General features: G+C 52.1%; 8 protein-coding genes across 8 annotated transcripts; 4 read left to right on the top strand and 4 right to left on the bottom strand.

Annotated features, from left to right (window-relative positions):
- Nucleotides 1–275: 275 nt before the first annotated feature.
- prtT-6 (Transcriptional activator of proteases prtT) lies at nucleotides 276–2,423 on the top strand (the record flags this gene model as incomplete). The annotated part of the gene is made up of 3 exons (XM_032021900.1): nucleotides 276–378; nucleotides 479–1,708; nucleotides 1,762–2,423. The coding sequence occupies 3 exons, from the start codon at nucleotides 276–278 to the stop codon at nucleotides 2,421–2,423; spliced, it is 1,995 nt and encodes a 664-aa protein (XP_031881229.1).
- Nucleotides 2,424–3,284: 861 nt separating this feature from the next.
- On the top strand, nucleotides 3,285–5,086 carry prlL-0 (MFS transporter prlL; the record flags this gene model as incomplete). Its single annotated transcript, XM_032021899.1, has 4 exons — nucleotides 3,285–3,461; nucleotides 3,531–3,566; nucleotides 3,783–4,140; nucleotides 4,194–5,086. The coding sequence occupies 4 exons, from the start codon at nucleotides 3,285–3,287 to the stop codon at nucleotides 5,084–5,086; spliced, it is 1,464 nt and encodes a 487-aa protein (XP_031881231.1).
- A 533-nt stretch (nucleotides 5,087–5,619) lies between these two features.
- CGGC5_v009778 (uncharacterized protein) lies at nucleotides 5,620–6,170 on the bottom strand (the record flags this gene model as incomplete). Its single annotated transcript, XM_032021898.1, has 2 exons — nucleotides 5,620–5,626; nucleotides 5,704–6,170. 2 exons carry the CDS (start codon nucleotides 6,168–6,170, stop codon nucleotides 5,620–5,622), a joined length of 474 nt encoding a protein of 157 aa, XP_031881230.1.
- A 1,629-nt stretch (nucleotides 6,171–7,799) lies between these two features.
- CGGC5_v009777 (uncharacterized protein) lies at nucleotides 7,800–9,301 on the top strand (the record flags this gene model as incomplete). The annotated part of the gene is made up of 3 exons (XM_032021897.1): nucleotides 7,800–8,003; nucleotides 8,268–8,412; nucleotides 8,475–9,301. The coding sequence occupies 3 exons, from the start codon at nucleotides 7,800–7,802 to the stop codon at nucleotides 9,299–9,301; spliced, it is 1,176 nt and encodes a 391-aa protein (XP_031881233.1).
- A 393-nt stretch (nucleotides 9,302–9,694) lies between these two features.
- Nucleotides 9,695–10,654, bottom strand: nlhH-0 (Carboxylesterase NlhH; the record flags this gene model as incomplete). Its single annotated transcript, XM_032021896.1, has 1 exon — nucleotides 9,695–10,654. The coding sequence occupies one exon, from the start codon at nucleotides 10,652–10,654 to the stop codon at nucleotides 9,695–9,697; it is 960 nt and encodes a 319-aa protein (XP_031881232.1).
- Nucleotides 10,655–11,652: 998 nt separating this feature from the next.
- CGGC5_v009775 (Bifunctional cytochrome P450/NADPH--P450 reductase) lies at nucleotides 11,653–15,372 on the bottom strand (the record flags this gene model as incomplete). The annotated part of the gene is made up of 7 exons (XM_032021894.1): nucleotides 11,653–12,331; nucleotides 12,394–13,168; nucleotides 13,221–14,055; nucleotides 14,107–14,799; nucleotides 14,862–14,897; nucleotides 14,951–15,069; nucleotides 15,135–15,372. The coding sequence occupies 7 exons, from the start codon at nucleotides 15,370–15,372 to the stop codon at nucleotides 11,653–11,655; spliced, it is 3,375 nt and encodes a 1,124-aa protein (XP_031881193.1).
- Nucleotides 15,373–19,525: 4,153 nt separating this feature from the next.
- On the bottom strand, nucleotides 19,526–21,347 carry HNM1-0 (Choline transport protein; the record flags this gene model as incomplete). Its single annotated transcript, XM_032021891.1, has 6 exons — nucleotides 19,526–19,945; nucleotides 20,008–20,327; nucleotides 20,381–20,785; nucleotides 20,849–20,928; nucleotides 20,983–21,167; nucleotides 21,237–21,347. The coding sequence occupies 6 exons, from the start codon at nucleotides 21,345–21,347 to the stop codon at nucleotides 19,526–19,528; spliced, it is 1,521 nt and encodes a 506-aa protein (XP_031881264.1).
- A 1,763-nt stretch (nucleotides 21,348–23,110) lies between these two features.
- CGGC5_v009773 (uncharacterized protein) lies at nucleotides 23,111–23,581 on the top strand (the record flags this gene model as incomplete). Its single annotated transcript, XM_032021890.1, has 2 exons — nucleotides 23,111–23,208; nucleotides 23,335–23,581. The coding sequence occupies 2 exons, from the start codon at nucleotides 23,111–23,113 to the stop codon at nucleotides 23,579–23,581; spliced, it is 345 nt and encodes a 114-aa protein (XP_031881183.1).
- Nucleotides 23,582–23,592: the final 11 nt, after the last annotated feature.

Genomic DNA, 23,592 nt, shown 5'->3' with positions numbered 1-23,592 from the left:
TTGACCAAGTGCAAGCACGAAAGGTCACTAACGGCGCCAACACTTCTCTAGCAAACCAAGGAGTGGACGGATTGAGTTTGAGCAGGTGGAGGTTTGGCCACCCCCGCACGGCACGAAGTCCGCCCCGCTTATAAACAAAGGAGATGCACGCTGCCCGGCGAATCTTTTCCCTCTTTTCTCCCCTCGGTCATCGTTCCGCCTGTGCGACTTTGTCCACTCCGTCCACCTTCCTTTCCAAGACCCAGAAATCTGCCCGGACTTCCTCCCTTCGGACCATGAAACGTGCGAGAATCGACGGTCCGGACAAGACCCCGTCCTCGGGGGGCCAAGCCGGCCAGCAAGTCCACATGCCAAAGATCTCCAGGAAGATACGCGCCTGTAAGCTCCGATGCCTCCGATTCACTTCCTCCGAGCTGTGTCTCCCCTGTTTGGCCCTGTCGCCGCGGAAGAAATTAGCTTGCTGATAAGAAAAACACAGGCCAGGAATGCCAAAATCGTAAGATCAAGTGCGGCATTGAGCCCGGCCAGCAGACGTGCGCCCGCTGTTCGCGTCTCGGTCTGCAATGTGTCGTCAACAAGAGCCTCCAGACCCTCCTGGACAGCGAGAATGAGTGGAAGACCAAAATGGAGATGCAGCTGCAAGCTCTCCAAGCCTCCATGATTGAGGTTCAGCGCCACCTCAACATGCCGCCGCTCATGCCTCTCCAGGGCTTTCACGAGGGCGGGGGCATGTCTCAGAGTCCCGTGAACGTTGCTGGGTCACAGAGCAGCCCCGGCACAGGCCCATCACCAATTCGCCCTCCAGACGTCACGGCGATGACGAGGGAGAATTCACCAGAGATCCCAACGGCACAGGACAATGGCGAAGATCAAGCTATCGTGAGTGCACCAATGGCTAGCCTCTTCGAAGTGACCAAGCTACGGAACATCCGGAGCGACCCCGGGGCCCGGGCCCACCTTCCGGTGGATCGGACCTCGAAACCCGATTTCTTCGACCAAGGCAAATTTAGCCTCCAAGAGGCGGAGCAGCTTTTCTCCACGTTTCGTGGGACCCTTAACGCCTACTTGTGGGGAGGCATCGCACTAAGACACGAGACCCTCGCGGCTACGCGCTACGCCTCTCCCCTTCTCACTGCGGCTATCCTCGCAGTAACCGCCTTACACGCCCAGGACGAAGGCCGTGCCTTTGACACGTGCTATCCCATCTTCCTCGAGCTGGCGAGCCAAGCGGTCTTTGACCGATATCACACGTTGGACGATGTCCGAGGCCTCTGTGTGGGGGCGTTCTTCCTGTCGGACTTGAGCTGGAAGCTGAGTGGCCTGGCCGTTCGGATAGCCACCGAGCTGAACCTCCATCAGTTCTGCGCCAAAGCGCTCAACAAGGGGTCATCAGAGTATGTCGAGCATGCAAGGCTATGGTACTTCTTGTATGTATGCGACCACCACTTCAGCATCGCCTATGGAAGGCCGCCAGTCATCAACGAGGACGCCAGCATCGTCAACCATGAGGACTTTTTGAAGCTGCCGGGCATCACGCAGGCAGATCATCGTCTACACAGTCAGGTTGGTGTCTTTATCATTTTGAGTCGCGTTTTCCATACGTTTGGCCCGGACAGGTCAAGACAAGTTGGCAGAGACGAGTTCGTCCAGCTAAAAAAGTTTGATGATGAGCTTTGCTTTTGGAAGACTAAATGGGAAACTCGTCTAGGTAAGTCCCCCCTTGCCCCCTTTTGAAAAAGCAATTTACTGACCATCCCCAAGAAGCGGATAAGTTCATCTCAAAGTATCCCGCCAAGGGCGTCATACTTCACTATCATTTCGCTCGTCTCCTATTGTACTCCGTCTGCTTACGCGGCCTGAACGCGTCGAACCCTTCAGACCAGTATGCCGTCTGCGACGAGCGCCGCAGCTTCATTAACACCGCCATCACGAGTGCTTCGGCCGCCCTGGAGCTGATTCTGACAGACACGGACATGCGCCGAGCAGTCATTGGCGTACCCCTGTATTTGTTGACCACCATCGCGTACGCCGCCATGTTCCTCATGAAGGTGTACATGCAATGGAAACCGGCCAAGGTGGACATACGCTACGACAGCGTTGTCGACCTAATTGAACGGATCGTCGTGTTGTTGAAGGAGCAAAGCCGTTGTACCCGCCATGTGGCCCACTACATTGGTCACGGCCTCAACAATATGCTGCAGAAATTCAAGGAGCGAGGTCCGCAGGAGCAATATTACATCGCGAGCGGGCAACAGCCGGGTGCTGTCGGAACCGCCATGCCAGGCCAGCCTGTGCCTCAATGGCCAGAGCAGATGGAGCCGACCGACTGGGAAGGAATTTTCAACGGGGGCATAATGAATTTCGGCATGCCGGAGCAGTATCAACAGTACGGGCTACTGAGCGACCTGAATTCGGGATTCTAAATGTCGTCATCAATAATAATGAAATCACGATATCCATCAGAAACACCCACTTACACCTCGCTTTTTGGCGTTTCGCATGCAAACATGCCTTCTCGTGATGCCTTGTCCCACGCGGTTGACCGCGAGCGGGCAGAAGTCCGCGCGCCGAATGCCTCGGACTAAACACCGCACCACACCCAAACACGGCATTTGGACTGCCGGAACAAAGGCCGCGCCGTCTTGGCCCCCTCACTTGGTGGATCTAGAACACGCGCTGGTGTCACCAACAGTCCAATCACGCCTCCCCGGCCCCAGCATCCACGATTAGGCAGACTAATCCTGCAAAACGCCAGACTATTCGCCCACACCAGGTCCGGAATGGGTTCGCTTCTGGTTCTAACGCGGGTCCACGAACGCCTCCCAGGCTCCTCCCCCAACAGTCTACCCCGTGGGGGAATAGGGACGTGTGCCCGGAATACCCCGGGCCCCGCCAGTCGCAAGCACAAGACACACGCCAGACACGACTCGTGTTTTTGACGTTATATATCAGACGTCTCGTTGAGAAGATCTTTTGCCACAGTTCAGCTGAAAGGGCCAGGCAAAAGTTTCATCGGTCTTTTTTCGAACCTCTTTTCCCATCCTACCGGTTTTTTGGTCGACCAACAACAAACTGCGAGGTCGCATTCTACCAGCGCATTGAACAGACTGCGACCCCTGTTTTGCGCTCCACTTTCTCTCACTCCTTTCCCAAGGCGGTCTGCCTTTTCGAAGAGGGAGAAACCTTACCTTTTCGCGTCTTCCTTTTTTTCTTCCCGCGGCTCAATTGATACGAGAACGACGACGACGAAAAGCAGCCGCGTTGGACGGGGAGAAGCAGCGACAATGAGCGAGGAGCACGATCGGAAGCAATCCGTCGAGATGAAGGAAGACAAGAACGCCGTCACCGTCGACGCGGACGGCGAGCTTGCGGAGGCGCTGAGGAACTACGTCCCCGGCACGCAGGAGGAGAAGGCTCTGGTCCGCAAGATTGACTTCTACCTGATGCCGATTCTCTGGATTGTAAGATTATTCTTTTTCTTTGTAAGGGATTGGTCTTTCCCCGGGTATTTTGCTGACTTGTGATGTTAGATGTACATCTTGAATTACGTCGACCGCACAAACATCGTAAGTTCTTTGTCGCCTCTCCCTTGAGCGAAAAATCACCGGCTGGCATCGAGTGTCGCATGGACCACCGCACCGATGTGGCGAGTCAGCCACTCATGGCGTCTTCTATGTCGAGTGTCAACTTCAGGAGATCTACTTCATCGATCTGGCAGACAACTTGAGCCTCTGGGGGATTCTATAAATCATGAAGGACACAATGCTGACCCCTATTCATAGGGAAATGCCAAAATCGCAGGCATGCAAAAGGATCTTAGCCTGACGGACGATGGCTACGCCTGGGTCCTGTCGATCTTCTTCTTCGGCTACCTCATCTGCGAGGTGCCTTCAAACATGATCCTCTCCCGCAGTCGGCCTTCTCTCTTCCTGCCGGGAATCATGCTCGTCTGGGGCGCGCTCTCAGCTCTCATGTCGGTCTCGAAAAGCTACGGCGCTCTCCTCGGCTTCCGGTTCGTCTTGGGCTGCATTGAATCTGGCTTCTTCCCTGGTGTCCTGTACCTGCTCAGCTGCTGGTACACAAAGGCTGAACTGGGCAAGAGATTCGCCATATTCTACACAGCCGCCGTTCTCTCTGGAGGTAGGCTGCCCTGATCACACTCACGAGAGAATATTCTCGCTAACTCTTGCCAGCTTTCGGCGGTCTCCTCGCCGGCGCAATCACCGCAAACCTCCACGACGCGCACGGCATCGCAGGCTGGCGCTGGCTCTTCATCGTCGAGGGTGTAGCCACCGTCGGCGTCGCCCTCTTCGCCTTCTTCATCCTCCTCGACTACCCCGCCACCGCGAAGCAGCTCACCCCCACCCAGCGCCAGCTTGCCTCGATCCGCATCATCGCCGACGGCATCGCCTCCGGCGCACAGAGCACGCAGCGCCTCACGCACTGGCAGGCCTTCGTCGCCGCCGTCTCGGACCCGCGCACCTGGATGTTCCTCGTCCTCTTCATGCTCGACGTCGGCGCCGGCACCATCTCCTACTTCATCCCCACCATCACCCTCACCCTCGGCTACGACACCGTCACCGCGCAGTACATGACCGTGCCCATCTACGCCGTCGCCTCCGTCTGCCTCAACATCGTCGCCTGGAGCTCCGACCGCCACGTCGAGCGCCGCTGGCACGTCGCCGTCCCGCTCGGCGTCGGCTTCGCGTGCGCCGTCGTCTGCGCCGCCGTGCAGACCCCCGTCGTCCGCTACGTCATGATCTGCTTCGTCGCCGCGGGCATCTGGTCCGCCCTGCCCCTCGTGCTGTCCTGGACTAGCGGCACCATCAGCCTGCCCGCCGAGAAGCGCGCCATCGTGCTCGCGCTCGTCAACGCGTTTGGCAACTTCTCGAGCGTGTACGGCAGTCGTATCTGGCCGAGCAAGGACTCGCCGGCGTACCACGTCGGCTTCGGCGTCACGGCTGCGTTCCTTGGTGCGGGCATGATTATTGCCATTTTGATCCCGATTATGATCAAGATGGTCAACTGGAAGGGCACCAAGGCGGAGAGGGAGCTTGCTGTTGCGACGGAGGTGGAGCGGGATTAAAGAGGGAGGCGGGAAGATACCTGATGTGTTATTTGTTTGGTTTTACGACTAGGATACCTTTTGAGGCTGCGAGCCTATGACGTTTAATGAGTAGCTTTGTGCGCTTTGCCCAATCACTTGTCTAATGAATGATGTGAGGTGGTGCAGCTTGCCTTGATGAAACTTGTTTGTTTGCCACAGAAACTCATGGATGATACAATTGCCAGCTACCACGGCCACGGTAACAAGCTGTTTCACTGCTGACTGACACAAGATCAAGAAACACACAGAGTGTAGAAACACAGTGCTTTATTGACGGAAATAAACAAGATTATTATTAAGGCAGCCAACATGGGTCCACCGCCGACTAGTATCTGCTGGTGGACTTCCTCTCAAAACTACATGGTAAAAAAACCAGTCAAACACGCAATAGTATTTCCTGGACCGTCCCGTTTGCTTCAGTCCCTCTCCGCACACTTCCAATCAGCCGCCAGCGGTATAGACTCACTCCAACACCGTTCAGTAGACGCAGTTTCACTCATATCCTGCCGGAGCTACATTCTAAACAATCGTCAGTACTCGCTTTGAACTTGGTTGCGGAGAATCAGGATGTCAGTGAGGGTGAGGGTGTTACATACGCCAAGGGAGCGACCGGGGCGGCGGTCTCAGCGGAGCGAGCCCCTTTGGTGATATATACGGTCTCTTTCACGACGACAGCGGGGGCGGCGGGAGTCTCAGCGGCCTGAGCCAGCCGGGTGATATATACAGTCTCCTTCTCGACGACGGGGAGCTGAGGTCGATCAGGCTCCCCGAGTCCGCTATCGATCGCAGGCGGAGCAGGGCTGTATTGGTCCGGGCTATATTGTTGACGGTATGGCCCTTTCGGTTGTGGGTTCTTCTTGGCGGCGAGGTTGGGAAAAAGGAAATCGAAAAAGCCCTGGAGCTTGACCTCATCCTCCTCAGCCCAGTCATTGGTGCCGTTCACATCCCGCTCGTACAGGAAATTCGGCTTGGCAGCAGGGGCCGTGGCGGTCGCGTCATGGGGAACGCGGGCAACGACGCCGACCGTAGCGACGGCCACTGCCATGAGAACGGAAGTCTTCATCGTAAGGGATGGGAATGATCTGGGAAGGTGGAGAGAATTGCAAACAGGAAATGCAGCTGAGAGGTGGTGGTTGGCAGTACGACATCTGGGACCAGAGAGGGGGGAATTTCTGTGCTTTTCATAGTTCATGGGAGCATCCGCCAACAGTGAAGGCAACAAACTCCACTGCTTCAGCCATAAACCCATAGACGAATTGCGCGATCCATATCGTGTTATTGGAGGAACCTCGCGATCCTCTCAAGTCCCGGAGAAGTTGCTGCACGTCGTGAAGGCAAAGCAGCCGCGCCTCCGGCACTTTCTTGCTAATCCGGCACTTTGGTTAGGCTTGGCGGCACATGCTTTTCCCGTTCACGAGGTGGAGGGAGGCTTGAGAAAAGGCTCACTTTTCTCGGCATACCCTTTGAGACGAGGCTGGCGATCAAGCTTTTGGTGTGCGTCTTATTGATGCCAATCACACATTTGGGTTCAATAAATGCCCAAGAGAGATTGTCAGCGCGACCTAGGCCAGTTCGTCAATGAGGTGCTTCGTCAATGAGGTGCTGAAGAATCTGGGAGGGCCTCTTCGAGTCCCACTTTACTTTAACTTCGCATCTTCAATTTATTGCCATTTCCTTTCCAAGGTTGGCCATGTGGCGTGCATGATATGAACATGCAGTATGATACCCGCCTAAAGTGAGGTCTGTGGCCAATTCTGGACTCTTTCACTGATATTCTAGACCAACATGTCAAAGGCGGTGGTATGAGACAGGGTTGCATTTTGCTAACTTCGCCTGAGAGAATTTCTTGAACTTCTAAAGTACCCAGTGCCCGGTTGAGCCGAGATTTTCCAGCCCATTAATAGAGCCAAACAAGCCGGAGTTTCGTGTGAGTACCGAATTGCGAGAGATGGCGTGAGTTTTCGGTTGAACCTCTGGATCTCAAAATCACATTACTGGCAAGATGAGGGGTGGGATTATGATGTTTGCTATGGACAGTCATGGGTGGGTGCATCATGCATGGTTCACAGCATTTGGTTTGCTAACATACCTAGGTTAAGAGAAACCACCATTTTGGCCAGGAGAGCATCGTAGCTAGGGCTCTTGTAGCCCGGAGATGCTATTTAGGGCAGTGGAGTTTTGAATCAAGCATACTCGCCATGGTACAAACATCTAATCAAACGGCATCTGTGAATCTTCATCGCCAAGTGACCAAATGGGTGTTTGATTCTCGCAGATTTTGGTTCTAATTGAGAGGGGTACATGATTGGATGATTTCAGTGTGTCTCTCGGCTTGTGCATGTATTGTGCGACAAGCTCAACCAGCGGTTCGCATTACTATCCATGGAAAAGCAGTCTGCACTGGCAAACAACAAGTGACACGCATGAGGAATGACTGTTGACAGAGCACAGTTCATAAGCTGACGGTGGGAAATACTTATTCCCGATGTCCAATATAAATATGTAGGCAAGTTGATAGATCTGCCCGTTGGACAGCCATGGGCACACATGATCTTGATCACGGGATTTTCAGGCCTCACCGTCGACATTCAACCCTCAGGGACGTGCAATCTGCCAGCTTCACCTAAAACCGTGAACTTAACACTAGAGGCAAAAGGCTTCTCAGTTATTCGGCGACAGCCAGACCATCAATATGGAACTAGAAGATGCCCGAAAGCAGCTCGCCAAATATTGCGTCTTGCTTGAAGCTCTCCGGATCCTCATGGACGACGATTACAACCAGACTGTTCAGAACCGGCCCATTCCTCCAGGACTGCTGGGGCTACCGCGGCCCACCCCGGACAGGAGGAACGGCATCCCCGAGACCTTCAAGGAGTTTCTCAACGCACTAGCAGAGGTTTGTAGCTTTCGAATCGGACCTGATATGGTTACTGCCATCATTGTAGAGGAGAGACCGTCAACAAAGTATGTGTTCCATGTCACACGTAACAGTTCGGCTTCGAGACATGATAAGAAGGCAGACAGAGAGGGGCTGTTAGGCTTTTTGAAGCAAATTCTGGAACAGATACGCGGCATTCAGGAGACAGATGAGCGTGTGTTTCTGCAGTCCGAAGCATACAAGCAACTGTGATGTACCGTCATTGGAGACAATATCATCAAGATCAAGTACTACCGAAAGCGACTGGGAAAGGCCGTGAAGGAGTTCATGGAAAGGTGTAAGCACTCCATACTGAACAAAGACCTCAAAGAGACACTCGAAAACATTCTTCTCGATATCGAGGCCTCAAAGACAAAGTCAGGAAATGGTAAGAGTTACCAAAACCTTCAGTAAATCTGCGATTTCCCACTAAACAAACGTCTGCTGCAGATCGTCAAGAGTACCGCGATCTTATTCTAAAGTGCGGAGTTCTCATTGGGCACGAGGGTACGCTCTTCAAATATTTGCGCGATGCAAATGTTAAGATACCCGACTGCTGGGGTGCCATTTTTCATTACGCAGAAAGACTTCAGTCCTATCGTACCAGTGTCAGAGCCTTCTTCCAAGCCAGGACCGAGTACGATGAATTGTTTGCTAACCCTGTGGCTAACCTCGTCCCACCCAAAACTGCAAGGCAAGTACCAGTCGAGTGGACTCTCCAAGATCTCACCAACTACTTCAACAGTAGCGAATACCGCAAGAATCTCTGGGGCTCAGAAGACATTAGGAAAGTGCACGCTGAGATTCAAAGGCTCTTGGGCGAGTCGCGTGAGGGGAACGAAGTCGGATTCCATCGCATCGTCCATGCGGAGGTCGCCCTAACACATTGGTTCTACAGCGAGCGGCCCGGAAGCGGTATTTTCTCTGAAAGCTCAGCCACCAGAAAATTCTTCGGCGACTACCACTATGTTGCGACGAGCAAGCCATGCTGCCTCATGTGCAAGCAATTCTGTGATTTGTACGTTGCTGGCATAAGATGCCGGCCGTTTCACACTAGGATTTACGCAAGGTGGACTCTTCCAGGCTTTGAAGATTGTTATACGAAGGAGGCCGAAGAGGAGCTACTGGGGATATACATGTCAATGGCTCATAAGTTCGAGGAAAATTGCTCTCTCATCCTGGCCAAATGTAAGCCCGAGTTCGCCAGAAGTTCGTTTGACGAAGAGGAGCATTTCGACTACGACGATTTCCGTAAGCGCACATCTCTCGCGGATTGAAGTATGTAATGTTTTCGGGGCTCTCAGGACATATTCCAGGAGATACAAACATGTTCTTGAAGTAGTCTCAGTGTAGTAATAACCACGGAATGGCAGAACCTGTGTTGTCAATACTTCACTAGGTCTACACTGACACTAGCCACTGTTGGAACACAAACTCGTCAGGGCTACATTTCGAAGACAATGTAATCCGTGGTTAGTATTGATTGATTTGAAAAGAAATTCTAGATACCTCTCAGTAAAATGGAGTCCTTATGGCGCCTATGTTGTACGTAGTGTGCATAGGAAATTATGTTGATTAGTCTAGCGGTACTATCAATCTGCTTTGATGACTCTTAACCCCGGCAGCGTGTTGGTAGATGTACCTCACGTTGCTGACAACATCCATCTCCATTACAAAGTTTTCGCTGCCTTTAGTCTATTCTCCTTCGCTCGCTGTGAGAGCTCAATCTTTGAAGCGTAAAGATCAAAGATGTGAGGCAGCCCCGGATAAACGTGCAACTCGACCTGAACGTTCGCTGATACGAGTCTGCTTGCGTATGTCACTGACTCTGCGCAGAACAAATCCAGCCCCCCGACATCGATGTATGTGTTTGGAAGGCCTTCTAGGTTCGTTGCCCTCGCGGCAGCAGCGTATTCTGGCACATCCGCCTCCCCTGCCTTCCCTCCCAGGTATGCATTCCACCCAAGTTGATTCTGCAAGTTCGTCCACGTAAGAAACTGACATAGCTCGTTGTCCTTCTCGACTTTCGTCCTGTCGTCCAACATCGGGTATATGAGCATCTGTTTCGCAAGAGGAGGCGACAGACCTCGGTCGCGCGCCATCAGAGCCGCTCCCGCCGCGAGTCCACCACCAGCGCTGAGCGCATAGAATCCCAGCCGCTTCGAGTCGATATTGAGCTTCTCGCTGCTCTCACTGAGCCACTTCAAGGTCGCGTAGCAATCTTCCGCGGGAGTGGGGTGCGGAAACTCGGGCGCCAGGCGGTACTCGACCGCAAACATCTGGACGCCGGTCTCTAGGGCACACGTCGCAGCGAGGAGGCGACTATATGGATCGATGTCGCCAGCTACCAGGCCGCCGCCGTGAACATAGATATACGCTGGGTGCTTGACTGTCGAGTCCACATCCTTGTGCGCAAACTGGTACACAACAATCTGCTCTCCATCGAACGAGGTGATCTGGTGCTGCGTCTCGACAATCTCCTCTGGTATCGGTCCCTTCAATAACGAGGCCAAGCCCACGTTTGTTCTCGCGCGCAGCTGGAGAGCTGTTCTAGCTTGCCCTGGAGGTCTGATGGCAAGCACCGGGCCAGCGGCCTTCCAGAATTCCCTGTCGAAGCTCAATCCCGGCATTTTCGCAGCTTGATGAGACGTTAGATGCTAGCTTGGGGTGGTGGCATCAAAGACCGATGGCAACTTCGGAGGACCGTTCGGACGAGGCAGCTATACAAATACCGGGGAACGCCTGGTACTTGAGGAAAGGAAGTTTCAAACCTTGGCAACCAGGCCGGGAACGCGGGAATTATATCATTCGGCATACGCACACTTCTTCCATCAGCTCAGCCACTCGTGCTGGACCCCGCGTGCAGGAACCATAACAACCAGAGTCGCGGCAACTTCGGACGACCAGATGTCCCATGTTTCAAATGACCGCGGGCCGCTGTGACGAAGTCTGTCCGAGCGGCATTACGGCATCGCAATCAATCGGTGACGACTGAAAAGCAAAGTTTTCCGTCTTTTTGCGCCCAGGCGAATTCATCCGTGCCCGCCGACCTCAGGCCAGGAACGAACAACGCCAGTCGGAGATGCGCTGGAACGGCGATGCTTGGCTGACTGGGTCGTGATCCTGCCACGTGCGATTGAGTTTGGCTATGCAGGTCGGACACATCAGCTTGTGCAGTGCTTGCGTGTCTAGCTGGCTTGGCTAGATTGTAATGCGTAGTGGAATAAGATGCATTAATATGCTCATTTGGGACATATGACCTGGATCGTGTCACCACGAACATTTCCCGCTGCTTTAGTGGTGATTGTTTGTGAAAAAGCAACATTTTGAGTCACACGGTCAGCTCCAGTGAAGGTTGCTATCGACTCGGCTAATGAAGGATATGCAATCGGTCCATGCGCCGTGACGTGTTTCCGGATGTAGTTGGAAATCCGAATGCGAAGGATCAGAAAGGAATCGGGATGGTGGGGACGGCTGCCTGTCACAGCGACGAAGTATTGGAGTAAGCGGGGACTTGGCAGGCATGGGATGGAGGAACTTGAGGTTGAAGATAGGAGATAATTCGTGATCATTTTGTCTATACTGTCTTAACTCCGAGTAGCTATGAAAAGTAACTAGGAAAGGTTGCTCAGTCAAAGACATCAGTAGCATACCGCTCGTTGCGGATATTATTGAACCACTCCTCCGCCTCCTCCTCAGTCATCGGCTTTCCGTCGTCTTTCTCACTCTTCTCATGCGCAGCCTTCAGCACAATATCCCTAACGCCCTCGGCGACGTGGTTAGAGCCACAGACATAGACCCGAGCACCCTGATCCCAAAGGTTGTAGAGCATCTCCCTCTCCTTCCAGATGCGGTGCTGAACATACTTGCACCCGTCCGAGGCCTCCGGCTTACGGCTGTATGCCCGGTAGACCGTGAGTACTCCTGCAGCCTCCCATCTGTCAAATTCTTCGCGATACAAGTCGTCCGCAGCCGGGTCGCGGCACCCGAAGAAGAGAATAGCGGGCGCTAAGGGCAATCCGTTGCCAATGAGGATTGCACGCTCCTGAAAGAAAGCACGGAAGGGTGCCAGACCTGTTCCGGCGGCGACACAGAGAAGTGGTGTCTTGTCCATGTTTGGGGGCAGCTTGAAGCCTCCTTGTGCTGGGCGGACAGCAATCTGCACCTTATCGCCTGCCGTGAGAGAAGAGAGGTAAGATGAGGTGACGCCGATGTGTCTGCCTTGACCTGAAAGTGCAGGTTCATCTAAAACCCCATAGGTCAGTGTTGCGACGCCGGGGTCTGCCAGTGGGGACGACGAGATCGAGCTTTGAATACCGCGTGGTTAGCACTGCGCCCTGAAAGAATATTACAAGTGGTGTGTACTTACTATTGACGAACCCGCATGGGCGGCAGCGTGAGAAGAAAGTGATTGAAAGGAATTGTCAACGAAGGAAAGCGCTCCGCAATATCAAGAACTGACAATCGCTTGATCTTGATCTCGGAGTCGTAACTGTTACCGGCAAGATGTTGAATCTCGTTGCGAACCTTTTCATCTTTTGCCAGCTGTGCCAGCCCTGAGATGTTCCTCTTAGTTGCAGTCTGGCACAACTCAACATAGGAGCTGAGAACATCAGAAACGGGAATGCTATTGTTGGTGGGCAGCGTGGTTGGACCCGAAGCCTGAATGGTGACGTGCGAGTCCCAGGTCAGATGGAAGCGGCGCATTACTCTGGCGACTGTGTCCTTGGGGTTGTGCGGGAGCACAGCCATATAATCACCTGCCGTGTAGCGCATGTTGGTCGGCAATTGAATCTCCACATGCCTCTTTACAGGGCCAATATTTCCCTGGACAAGAGGGCGGGAATCCAGGACGAGTGCATCTCTGACATCTTGGCGAAGAGTCGACGTTCGGGGCGTTGAGAAGGAGACTGAAATACCCGTGTCAGAGAGGTTGCTGTCGTCTGCCTGAGACTGGCCACCAAAGCGCTTCACCAGTGCGGGCCACAGCATGTCGTCTTCCCATGCCTCAAAGTCGGAAAACATGTCGCGGTCCTTAGCATCAGTCGTCCCGAGAGGAATCAGCTGAGTTGCACCACGCTCAGCTAGCGATGAGTCAACGAGCTTGGGAATACGCTGGTGTGTCTTCACCCAATCGGCATGTCCTAGACATTGTCAGTAGATGGCTTTGGGTACGAAATGGTAGGAGAGACTCACCACAACCGTAAACGGCATATGAAACGTTCTCAAGCTCTTTGCCCTTCAGGTTGGTCAACCAGTCAACAAAAAGTGCGGCATTGTGTGGCGGCTGTCCTTCGTAGGAGGATGTGACAATGACCACTGGACGATCAGTCGGCAGAGCCTCTCTGGCCGTGTCGAGGGAGTCGACCGTTGCACTGAACCCATGCGATTGAGCGTCACTGGCAAGTCGTTGAGCCATGAACTCACACGTGCCGGAGTTCGAACCGTAAAACACAGCCAGATTCCCGCCTTTCGAGGTGCCGTTGGTGCCGTTGCTCTGAGATGGGGTCTTCTCGGCTTGGGTCTTTGCTGCAGCCTTCGCGTTGGCCCCTGTAGCGACGATAGAGCCCGCCAAGCGCGCTTCAAGAAGCGCAGGAGTAGGTCCTTCTCTCAGAATCGCGCGGATGTAAAAGTCTTTCGGCTTAATGGTGAGCGTCTGGGCGACCTTGAGATCGTAGTTGGGGTTATGAGAGACAAAGTTGAAGTTCTGGAATAGAACCGCCAGGGCGAGCAGCATCTCTTGCCAAGCGAATGCACGGCCAATGCAACCACGCATGCCTGTGCCGAAGGGGGCCCAACAGTTAGGGAACTCCTTCATCAGACGGTCGAAGTTTTCATCTAGCATCCTCTCGGGCTTGAACTCGTCGGCATCATCACCGTAGACCGCCGGGTCGAAATGCGACTTGGCCAAGTTCGCAACAATCATCTCACCAGCTTTGACAGGATACTTGCCGCCGATGATCTCATCCTTCATTGCCTCTCTTCCGAAGCCCGGGATAGGAGCACTGAAGCGGAGAGTTTCTCGAAGTACCTGAGTTGAGGTCAGTACTGATACTAGGAAGGAGGACGTTGAACGACTCACAGCAGACAAATACTTTAGCTTGCTCACATGTTCCAGACGAATAGGACCGTCTCCGACGACACTGTCCACCTCTTGTTGAACCTTACGATACTCCTCCGGACGCTTAATCATCCAATACATTGTAAAGGCAAAGGTAGCTGCAGTCGTCTCGTGGCCAGCGACGAGGAAAGTGATCAAGTTGTCAATGATGCTATCATCCGTCATCTTCCGGCCAGTGACAGGGTCGGTAGTGTTGAGCATAGCCGTCAGCAGATCTTTGCGTCCGTTCGCACCGGTCGGGTCCGAACGACGGGTTTCTAAAACCTCTCTTGCTGTAGTGCGCAGCATGTTGATGTTCTGCTTGAACTTCTTGTCCTGCTTCTTGTAGAACACCTGAGGGAGGACTCGAAGACCCTTGTCGCCAGCTTCCTTCAACACTGCGTACATGGCAGTGATGAAAGGATGCGTTTCTTCGCGGTAGTACGAGTTGAATCGGAAGCCCATGGAACATAGTGCCACAGTGTCCATTGTGAGTCTCGTCATGTCTTCGCCGATGGGGATGGGCGTTGAAGAACCGTGTCGGGCCCACTTCATAGCCAATTGTGCGGCAATATCGTGCATGTCGTCAAACATTCCTCTGATAGATAGGGGACCGAAAGCTGACATCAGAACTCGATGGGCCACTCCCCAGTTCTCTTCTTCCACTCCTTTGGACTATGCGAAGTTGTGTTAGAGACTACCTGATTATCGATTTTGTTGACAGGGAGATTACTTACGGTAAACAGGCCATCGTGTACTGCTTCTCTCAGGATCTACGACATCTGGATTAAATAACCATCAATCCAAAATATAAGGCAGCACTCACCTCCAAGTCGCCCTCTATACTCTTCTTGAATCGCTTGTCGTCACAAATTTCGTTAACCAGAGCGTGTGTGTTAACCCAGACCAACTTCTGTCCGAGAATGTCTACTCTATAAATGGGGCCTAAATGAGAGTTAGCAGGGCGGGATGCAACGCTACTTGGTCAAGTTCAAGTAAGGGTTGCCCACCATATTTGTTAGCGAGGTGGAGGAACGATCCCAACGGGTACTCCATGTCAATGTCCGTAACATTGCCGAGGAGCGGCACGCGGGGCGGCTCCGGGATCTCGACGGTCTTGGCCGCCATACTGAAACTCTTTCTCGAAGACCTCCGTGATAGACTGAACACTCTGCGTCGCTTGTCGGGTGTTGGGTGTTGTTTGCTCTCAAGGGTTGGTTGGGCTTCCGGCTTGGTGATTGACGACATGATGGGTTACCGGTTCCAGCGACAGACTTTAAATCATATATAGCAGTTTCAACTCGAAAGACACGGCTTCCTGGTCTTGGACTATTTGACGTCGAGGTAAGGTCCCGCTTCATCGCTCGGTGCGCAGGATCATAACGACCGTCGGAGTGACGGAGACGGAGCAGCGGGTAGGGAGTTATTCCTTCGGTGTCCTCGGAGAGGTCGTTATGTGGCTGAGGGAGCAATATTCACGGCTGAGGAGATTAGTCCTCAGTTGTTTCTGAAGCAAAATCGTCAGGTTGCTGGGCTTCGTGTCTGAGGATCCGACCTATTCGTAATCTCGTCAGCGCCGCGGACGCCCGTGCCCGGGGTCAAGTGGGGCCCGATCCTGATTTGGGCCGTTAAGCGCCAGGCACTGGCCCGGCCGCACCTCCGCGGCGTCCGTGGCCCACTCTTTGCGGCACTGCCACATGGCATCACTCAGACCAGCCTGCAGCCGTTCGGGACCCTTGATTTCCATACCGAAGACATGTTATTTTCCTATGCCGTGACTGGATGAAATGTTGTTGGCTCTACTTAATATTGACGACAGCCCGTCTTCTTCCAGCCAATCATTGTGGGCACATTACATGCGCCCAGCCTTGGCGAAAGGAAGAACCGGAGCAATTCATCGTAGTCTAGGGTGCCGGAGATAGAGCGTGAATAGTCCGAATTGTTGAAATAAACTTGCGTCAAAATGCATCAAGATGATGGTGTAACCTATCATTTGGGTGTTCGATTAAACGCTTGGATCGACTACAAAGACATGCGACGTTGATTTACGCGCGTACCTTATGCTCGAATAAGACGCTGGTATTATGCTTGTCGAGGGCTTGTCGAGGACTTGTCGACGGAATGTACAAGGTGCCTCTCCAGTTCAATGTTAGCGAATATGATGAATTACGAGTAAGTCAACCAGGATGGCGGTAAACCTTTGAGTCTCAGTTGGAACATCGAGGATCAATCTTCCTCTGGCTGCAAAGATTGCCTTGCAAGTAAACTAGATTGCGTTTACTCCCCAAAGTTGAATCATCATGTTCCCTACTAATGCCTTACTTAAGGGCAGAGAACGCTTCACAGATTAGTGATGCACAGATATTTCCCACAAACGAAGTCCTAGATAAGTCCAATGTAGTTAACGCTACCTAAGGTAGGTAGCCAAGCTAGAATATGGCCGCAAACACTGTGCGCTTCCTTGTAGATTTCGATCGTTTTGCGTTGTGACCTTTCGCGTTATATTTTGAGTACTAATGTGGTGCATCGTAGTATTATCATATTCGGTTCTTCCCACCGGGAGGTGAACAGGGAAACATGCAACCCGTCTCAAATAGCAGCTTCGAACTTCGGACCGGTACAGACTGTGAACGGGTTATTGTAAACAATCATTCTTGGCCTGAGCGCGATACAACCTGTCGGTTCGCGACCACATGCGTCTCGCACTTAAGCTATGAATAATGTCACCAATGTCACTTGCGATTCAAAATGGGGCGATGGCAATACATAGGTAAAGTGATGTCCTTTCAGCCCCGCCTTGGAATCGATCAATTGCGAAAGGTATTCTTGTATTAAGTGTACAGGTTGACGCACACGACACCCGGCTGACATCAGGGAGCTACATCTACGACCGAGTGGGACAAGAAGTGGAATCGGTACAGTTGCGACGCGTCAGCTTCTTGCCCCTCCAAGTCGCATCACACTTGCAGTCCCAGCAATCGTGGTAATAACAATCCCCTCCCTCGTAGTAACAGCTCATACCGTCTTCAACGACGCAGACTTTCTGCGAAAAGATTAGACTCCAACGATTTCGATAGTAAGGAGATTGATTTACCCTAGCAAAAAGCTCGTTGCGCGGAGCCAAAGACACATTTTCTGGGGAAGCCTCGAAAGGGGCAGCTGTCGTAGCCGTGGCAGCCACGAGAAACAGGAGGTATGCAAAAACCTTCATGGTCGGGGGTTTAGAACGAGAGAATAGACAGTTTGACCTGGATGTAAAATGCGTAACGGAATTAGATCACTTGAGGTTTTCGGGCGATGGAGATGAAGTCTATATGGAATATACAACAGCTTCTCAGTCACATCATCTTCAGCCACAGATCGTGTTGAGATTTTTTCAATTAACCGATTTGTTGATTGCGTGTTGGAGTTATATTACCTCTTCTTGGCCGTTGCAGTGTATGGACGGTAGGATAATATTGCTCGGAAAAAGAGAGCAAGCGATTCGTGACCGATTTACATCGACCGTCTGCTAAAGACTACACATTGGCCTGTCAGCCACATTAACTCGCTTTAAGGGGGGTTGCAGCTTGAGGTAGACTAATGAGCTTTGCATGAGAACATGATGGATGTTTGCTGTTGCTGCGTTGGATTCTATGGCGATGTAAGTTCAGGTACCTGCAATATGACGACTACTCCAAGGCCGGCCTAGTTGCGGGCCTTGGAGGCCGTAGCTCTAGGCCTAGAGTCATGAGCAATTTCTTAGACAGCGTTCCACGTCCGGCTTATGTGATCTGATAACTTACGCACCAACCGCAGTTGACTATTGCTGTATCCACAAATTTGGGTTTGTGTCATTTGGGTCTGCGGGTTGCGCGTGAGCAAGGATATCTAACTGTCCGGTGTGGCTCAAAGCAAAAGCTTTCGGTCATGCCGAATGGATGTTATCTCCTCCTATTTCCATTCAGCCAATGCACATGCGGAATACTAAACGTAGTTGCTACAAATAGTGGTGGAGGATAAATAGTTTACGGCATGAGCCCAATCAAAAGGCTTGACTATTGATTTGGAGAGATTCTCGGTCGTTGGAGGCGATAGGCATCAGTCGATTCAGTCAAACTATGACACCGAACCTTCGCCTGGGACTGCAAGGGATTCTGTTTGTTGTCTCCCATCATCTTTTAGCGATGCTTCGATCTTCAATTCAGCTCCTGGCTGCGTCCACTGCCAGCTCAGTGTGTCATATCATGTGTCACTCGAACTAATCTCTAGTAATTTAATAGACTTCGTTGAGGCATCATGGGCCACGATGATTGTTTCAGGATTCTTTCACTTGTATGTACACTAAAGATGATTAAATAAAGGGAAGCGCCGTGTGGCCAGGGATCCGGTACATGACGAACGGCGGCGGAGAAGACCTCGTCCGGCCGCCCGCCGGCCGCCCACTCCCGAAATACTTACGGCCCCAGTTTATACGACCTACATCCTGATAAACCTCTACGCGCTATAAGGACGCACAGAGGTTTGTGAAGCAGAAAACCGACGGCAGGCTGTCTATAAAATGAGATGCTCCTTTGGGCACTCTGCTGCAACAATGCTCCTGTTCTTCATACCAGTCGAATTACTGTTCATACAGATTCACCCACAATGCAGTTTTCTTCTCTCGCAACATCTTTTCTCATGCTCAGCTTCCCTCTAGCTGCTATCGCACAACAGCGATGCAGTATACCCTTACTCTCTTCAGACACCAATAAGGAGAACAGCGTTGCGGTGAATTTTGATGCCGCAACAAACAAATACTCGGCGTCTGTCCCACCCGGCAATATGGATCTTGTCATACCAAGCCTCACCATCACCAATAACGGAGGGAAAAATCGGACTTTTTGCTTAGCCATCGACCCTTCCTCGCCTAGGACTGTTGATTGTTTTAGGGTGGAGCCGAAGTCAGCATGTAACATACCCGACTACCGCGGCGTCCCTTTCAGGCTTGACACATACTTGCTTTAAAGATTCAACCAGATGTTATGGTTTGCCTGTGCCGTTTGTGTAAAGCCTTCGACTTGAAACCAGAATATCAATCTATCGTAAAGGGCTCATGGTCTACCCGTGGTTCAAACTCCAGTTCCTAGCGAAATTTAAGACCATCTCCCTCAGAACAAGACCTTCAGGCACTTATTGCTTCAAGCAAGTATTTTCTGGTTGGATGATTAGTCAACCCAGCCCAACCCTTCTGGGACAAATGAAAGCTTCGCCCCTTTGAAAGCGCCCAAGCAAACTTGGACTCGGCGATGCAAAAGAAGTAAGGCCTGTCCTCGTCAAGAAATTCTCCCTGTTCTCGAACTCCGTGCGTCTGAGTGCGACACAAACTTCTCCCTCATCCGTCCCTTTCGGCTTAGGCTTTTCAATTCGCAGACGAGAGTCCCTATTTCCTCACAGCCATCTGGAACCTTCTCCTGCCACCGAAAGCCCAATCAGCCAGTGCGCCAACCAGCACAGCGCCGAATATCGGTCCGGCATAATTCATATTGTCTTTGGTGACTGGTAGAATCTGTGGGAACGGCATCCAAAGTACCACGTAGACCAAATAGCACAAGGCAAAGATATTGACTGGGATACCTGCGCTGCCAAGCTTAAACGGACCGTATGGTGGGGCTGGGCCTCGTGCTCTTCGTAATAACAGGAAAAGAATTGGGAAGAAATATGACACGTGAAGAGCTAGAGCTTGAAGAGATATCAGGGCGTTAAACGCGGTGCTGGAAGCGATATAGATGAGGGAAAGGCACGTGACGATGCCGAGGATGAAGAGCAATGCATTGACCGGGAGTTTCAATGTGGGGTTGATCTTTCAAAAGACTGTTAGAAGGGGGTTCTAGAGACGAGCACTTGGAGATGGAATACACTTACGACCGAGAAGAAGTCGGAGAAAGGCAGCCCGTTGTCTTTGGCGAAGACCCAAACAAGACGGGACACAGACGCGAGCATATTGAACAGGGCAAGAAAGATGATAATTACCACAAGTGAGATCAGGGCGTTGGTCGCAGATTTTGAGCCAGTTGCATTGTAGACGACGTAGATCAGTGGAAGAGGAGCGGTGGAAAGCGTATCCACAGGGCCGATGTAGAAGAGCAACACTATGACGAAAGCAACCAGCATGACCGAGTTCACGGTACAAGCAAGGATAACACTGCGAGGCACTCGAGTCTGGGCTTTTTTGACTTCGTCGCCTAAGCAAGTGAATGAGTGACTGATTCCAAGAGGCCTAGGCCACGGAGCTTACTCATGTGGATGACGCTGTCGAAGCCCGTGACAGAGAACGTTACTGTCAACAGCCCCAAGCCCCATGACACGCCAGAGTTGTTCCATCCAGATACATCTGAGGTCAACGTCTTGAACACGTAGTCATTACAGATACGCTGCCCCGAAGCGACGAGAACGGCGATGAAGGCGACGAAGAGAGCTAGGTGTAAGACACCGCCGAGAAGCTCGAGCACGTCGAGCAACTTACGGAACCAAAGGTTGAAAAGGAAAGGTATTATGAGAGTACCAATCATGATCAAGCTTGTGTGCCAGCGTTGCGGTTCATAGGCCTCGTTATTGAAAATTGCCAAAGACGTGATGATATTCGCGAGGATGGAAGGGGGACCTCCGCAGGCGAAGCACCACGCAGCAGTTGTGATCCATCCTTGTAAGCAAGTCAGAATTCTGCAAATGATTCCACCCGATGATCAAGAGATTCTGTAGGTACCTTGCAGCAGACCCCAGAATCTGTTTGCACCAGGGGCAAGGTTGGCAGACCAGCGGTATTGTGCACCGACTGTCGGATCACTGAACTTATGTGAATACCATGAGATGGTCACGCAAAGTGATGGCAACACTTACATAGATGCCAGCTCAGCAAGCGAGAACCCAATGGCGCACGCCCCAAAGCCAGCCAGGATGGACCCGTAAAACATCGAAGCCGGCCCGCCGTTGGCCAGGGCAAATTGAAAAGTGACAGCAAAGGACTCCCACGACGCTAAGATGATGACACCAAAGTTCACCACAGCAGAGTGACTTATGTACCGCTAGAGACCACATCAGTTTCTTCCCTAGCTTTTTGCCATCAAATAATCCGGCAGCCTGATCATACACACCTCGAGACCCTTGGGGTGCTGTGGCTCAGCGTGTTGAGCCGAGCTGTCGAGAAAGGCTTTCTCCCCATTATCTGCGCCACGGTTTGCATGCTCCGTGTAAGACTCATCCATATTTGCAACGTGCGAGGAGAAGTTTAAGTGCCGCCAATGACTAAAGAAAGTTGCACGAGGGCTTTTTAAAGAACGCCATGGACAACCCCGCGATTCACCGTCGTTCTGTTGTGACCCTATGTGCGGCGTTGTGATAGGTCAAGTCGGACTCATGCAATTGATTGAACACGCTTCTAGCGCCAAGAAACCTATTTCTATAGGGCGAAATGGAATTCCGATTGTAAGGTTACATGGCAGATGAAACATACCGCGTGCTATGCTTCAATTCGATAGACATAATATTTTAGCGTCCGTTCGCTACAATACGCACCCTTGGCTCATGCATTAGTAGGTTCGTAGCTCTGAATGTCTACCTGGGCTTTTCTATATTTACCTACCTGCTTATATTACTGTCCGTGAAAGAAGTTCACCGTGTTTCACACGCAAATGGCCTACTTGACCACTAGTCAATGGTCTACAACTATGTGTATCACTCTCCATGTGAAATATGTGGTCAATGTTCTGCAGCGTGGTCTTTTGCGGGCATTGGTCACTGAATAAGATATTTTCCTCTCTTTCCATGCCTTGTTATAAGAGCCACTACCTGTCTCATACCACTTATTCGCATTACAACGAGCCTGAGTATGAATCGGCTTTGATTTTAATCTGTCAAAGGTGCATTGCCAATTGTCTAATCAATGTAAAGCTATTGTGTAGCGGATTGACTTGGTCTTACTCATTGAAAGGGAAGCAATGGCTGTATCTTGAATATTGGAACGCCTATTGGTGGCCCTCTACTTTTCTGATAACAATTCCATACATCAGTTTGTCATTGCATTCAGCGTAGAACACTTTGCTTCTACCTCCCACGGGCCTCTGCGCTCTGTTTTGTATGTATTGAAAGTGACGGAGACCGTCTCCGAAATCAGTCCCATTGCTTGAGCCCCACTCAGACCAGTGGCCCCATCCACTTGTTCCTACTTGAAGGATTCGGTTGTCGTATTGCCATCGGCAGGTATCAATGGACCTTGCTAGCTCCGAATCCTTCTGTTTATGGACAGTGAAATTCATTGGTTGCTAGTTGGAATAGTTGTAAATCGAGAACGTACTTGAGTCGCCGTGGCCGTGGGTGGACTAACGGGACCCCGAAAACGATCAAAAATATCTGATGTTGGTTGACATCTGGATTATCTTACTCCCCACCAACGGAGTTGCTATCCGTTGGCACAAGCTTCTGACCCCCAGCTAGGCAGCCGAGAACACACCCACTGAGGTGCCTTCCTGAGGTGGACTCTTCAGCTAACTCCTCCACAAGCGACAGGGTCCAGGGTTGCGGCCCGAGGCTGTGACGGGGGTTGAGCTTCTAAATTCGCCGGCTGTACCGGTGCCTCTGACTCGAAAGACCCTGCGGTGCTCTCGAGACCGCAGACCCGGATCCTCTGCGTGTCAATCACGTCCAATCCGAGCAACGGCGTGGAGCTTAGGTGTCTACGCCCTGTCTGTCAACGGTCGGCAGCGGGGCGGAGAGATGGCGATGATCGCACGATGGAAGGGTTCAAGCTCCATCGTGCGATCCCCATTGAATCCTTCGCGACAAGGCTCGTGATAATATCTGCGGCGGTGACAGCGAGCTGTTCGTCGTCTTGAGATTTTTGGTATAAAGAGGTCTTCAGGCTCCGATGACAGACCAACATCTACTTGTCATCCTTATACACACCCATCTCTACCCTATCAATCTCCACTACTCGCAAACTTTCATCCCCAGCAGCCAAATTCCTTGCAAAATGCTCGCCAACAACATCATCGGTACCCTTGTCCTTGGCCTCGCTGCCACCGTGTCAGCAGCCAACAACAAGGCGAACGAGTACAAGAGCGGCGATTGGTAAGTCAACATCCCATTCAGCTTTACGATAGCCCTCGTCACCCGGCCCTTCTGCTCGCCTTTCCGCGTCCTCTGTCAGTCTTCACACAGCCTTCTAGAGATGATGAACTAACACCTCGCGACTAGCTCTGGATCGCTTAACTACGGACACACCGGCGTCAAGCTCGCCACTGTCACCATGGACGATTCCTCCCACTCCGTCTACCTGGCTACTGGCGCTACCTACGGACCCTGGCTCGCGTACGAGGGCAAGACCAGCAACGGCGGCTCTTGCACCGGTGCCTACCTCGGCGACCTGCCTGGCGAGTGCGTCAACCTCGACAACCACTTCTCCGGTCGCCGCATTCGTTGCGTCGCCAAGACTCTTGTTTGAAAGGTTGTTCA

The sequence above is a fragment of the Colletotrichum fructicola genome (genome assembly GCF_000319635.2).
Source record: "Colletotrichum fructicola Nara gc5 chromosome Unknown KSG_Nara_v1_contig05, whole genome shotgun sequence".
NCBI lineage: Eukaryota > Fungi > Ascomycota > Sordariomycetes > Glomerellales > Glomerellaceae > Colletotrichum > Colletotrichum fructicola.
Note: the sequence above shows the minus strand (reverse complement) of the source record. Positions and strands in the feature narration are given on the sequence as shown.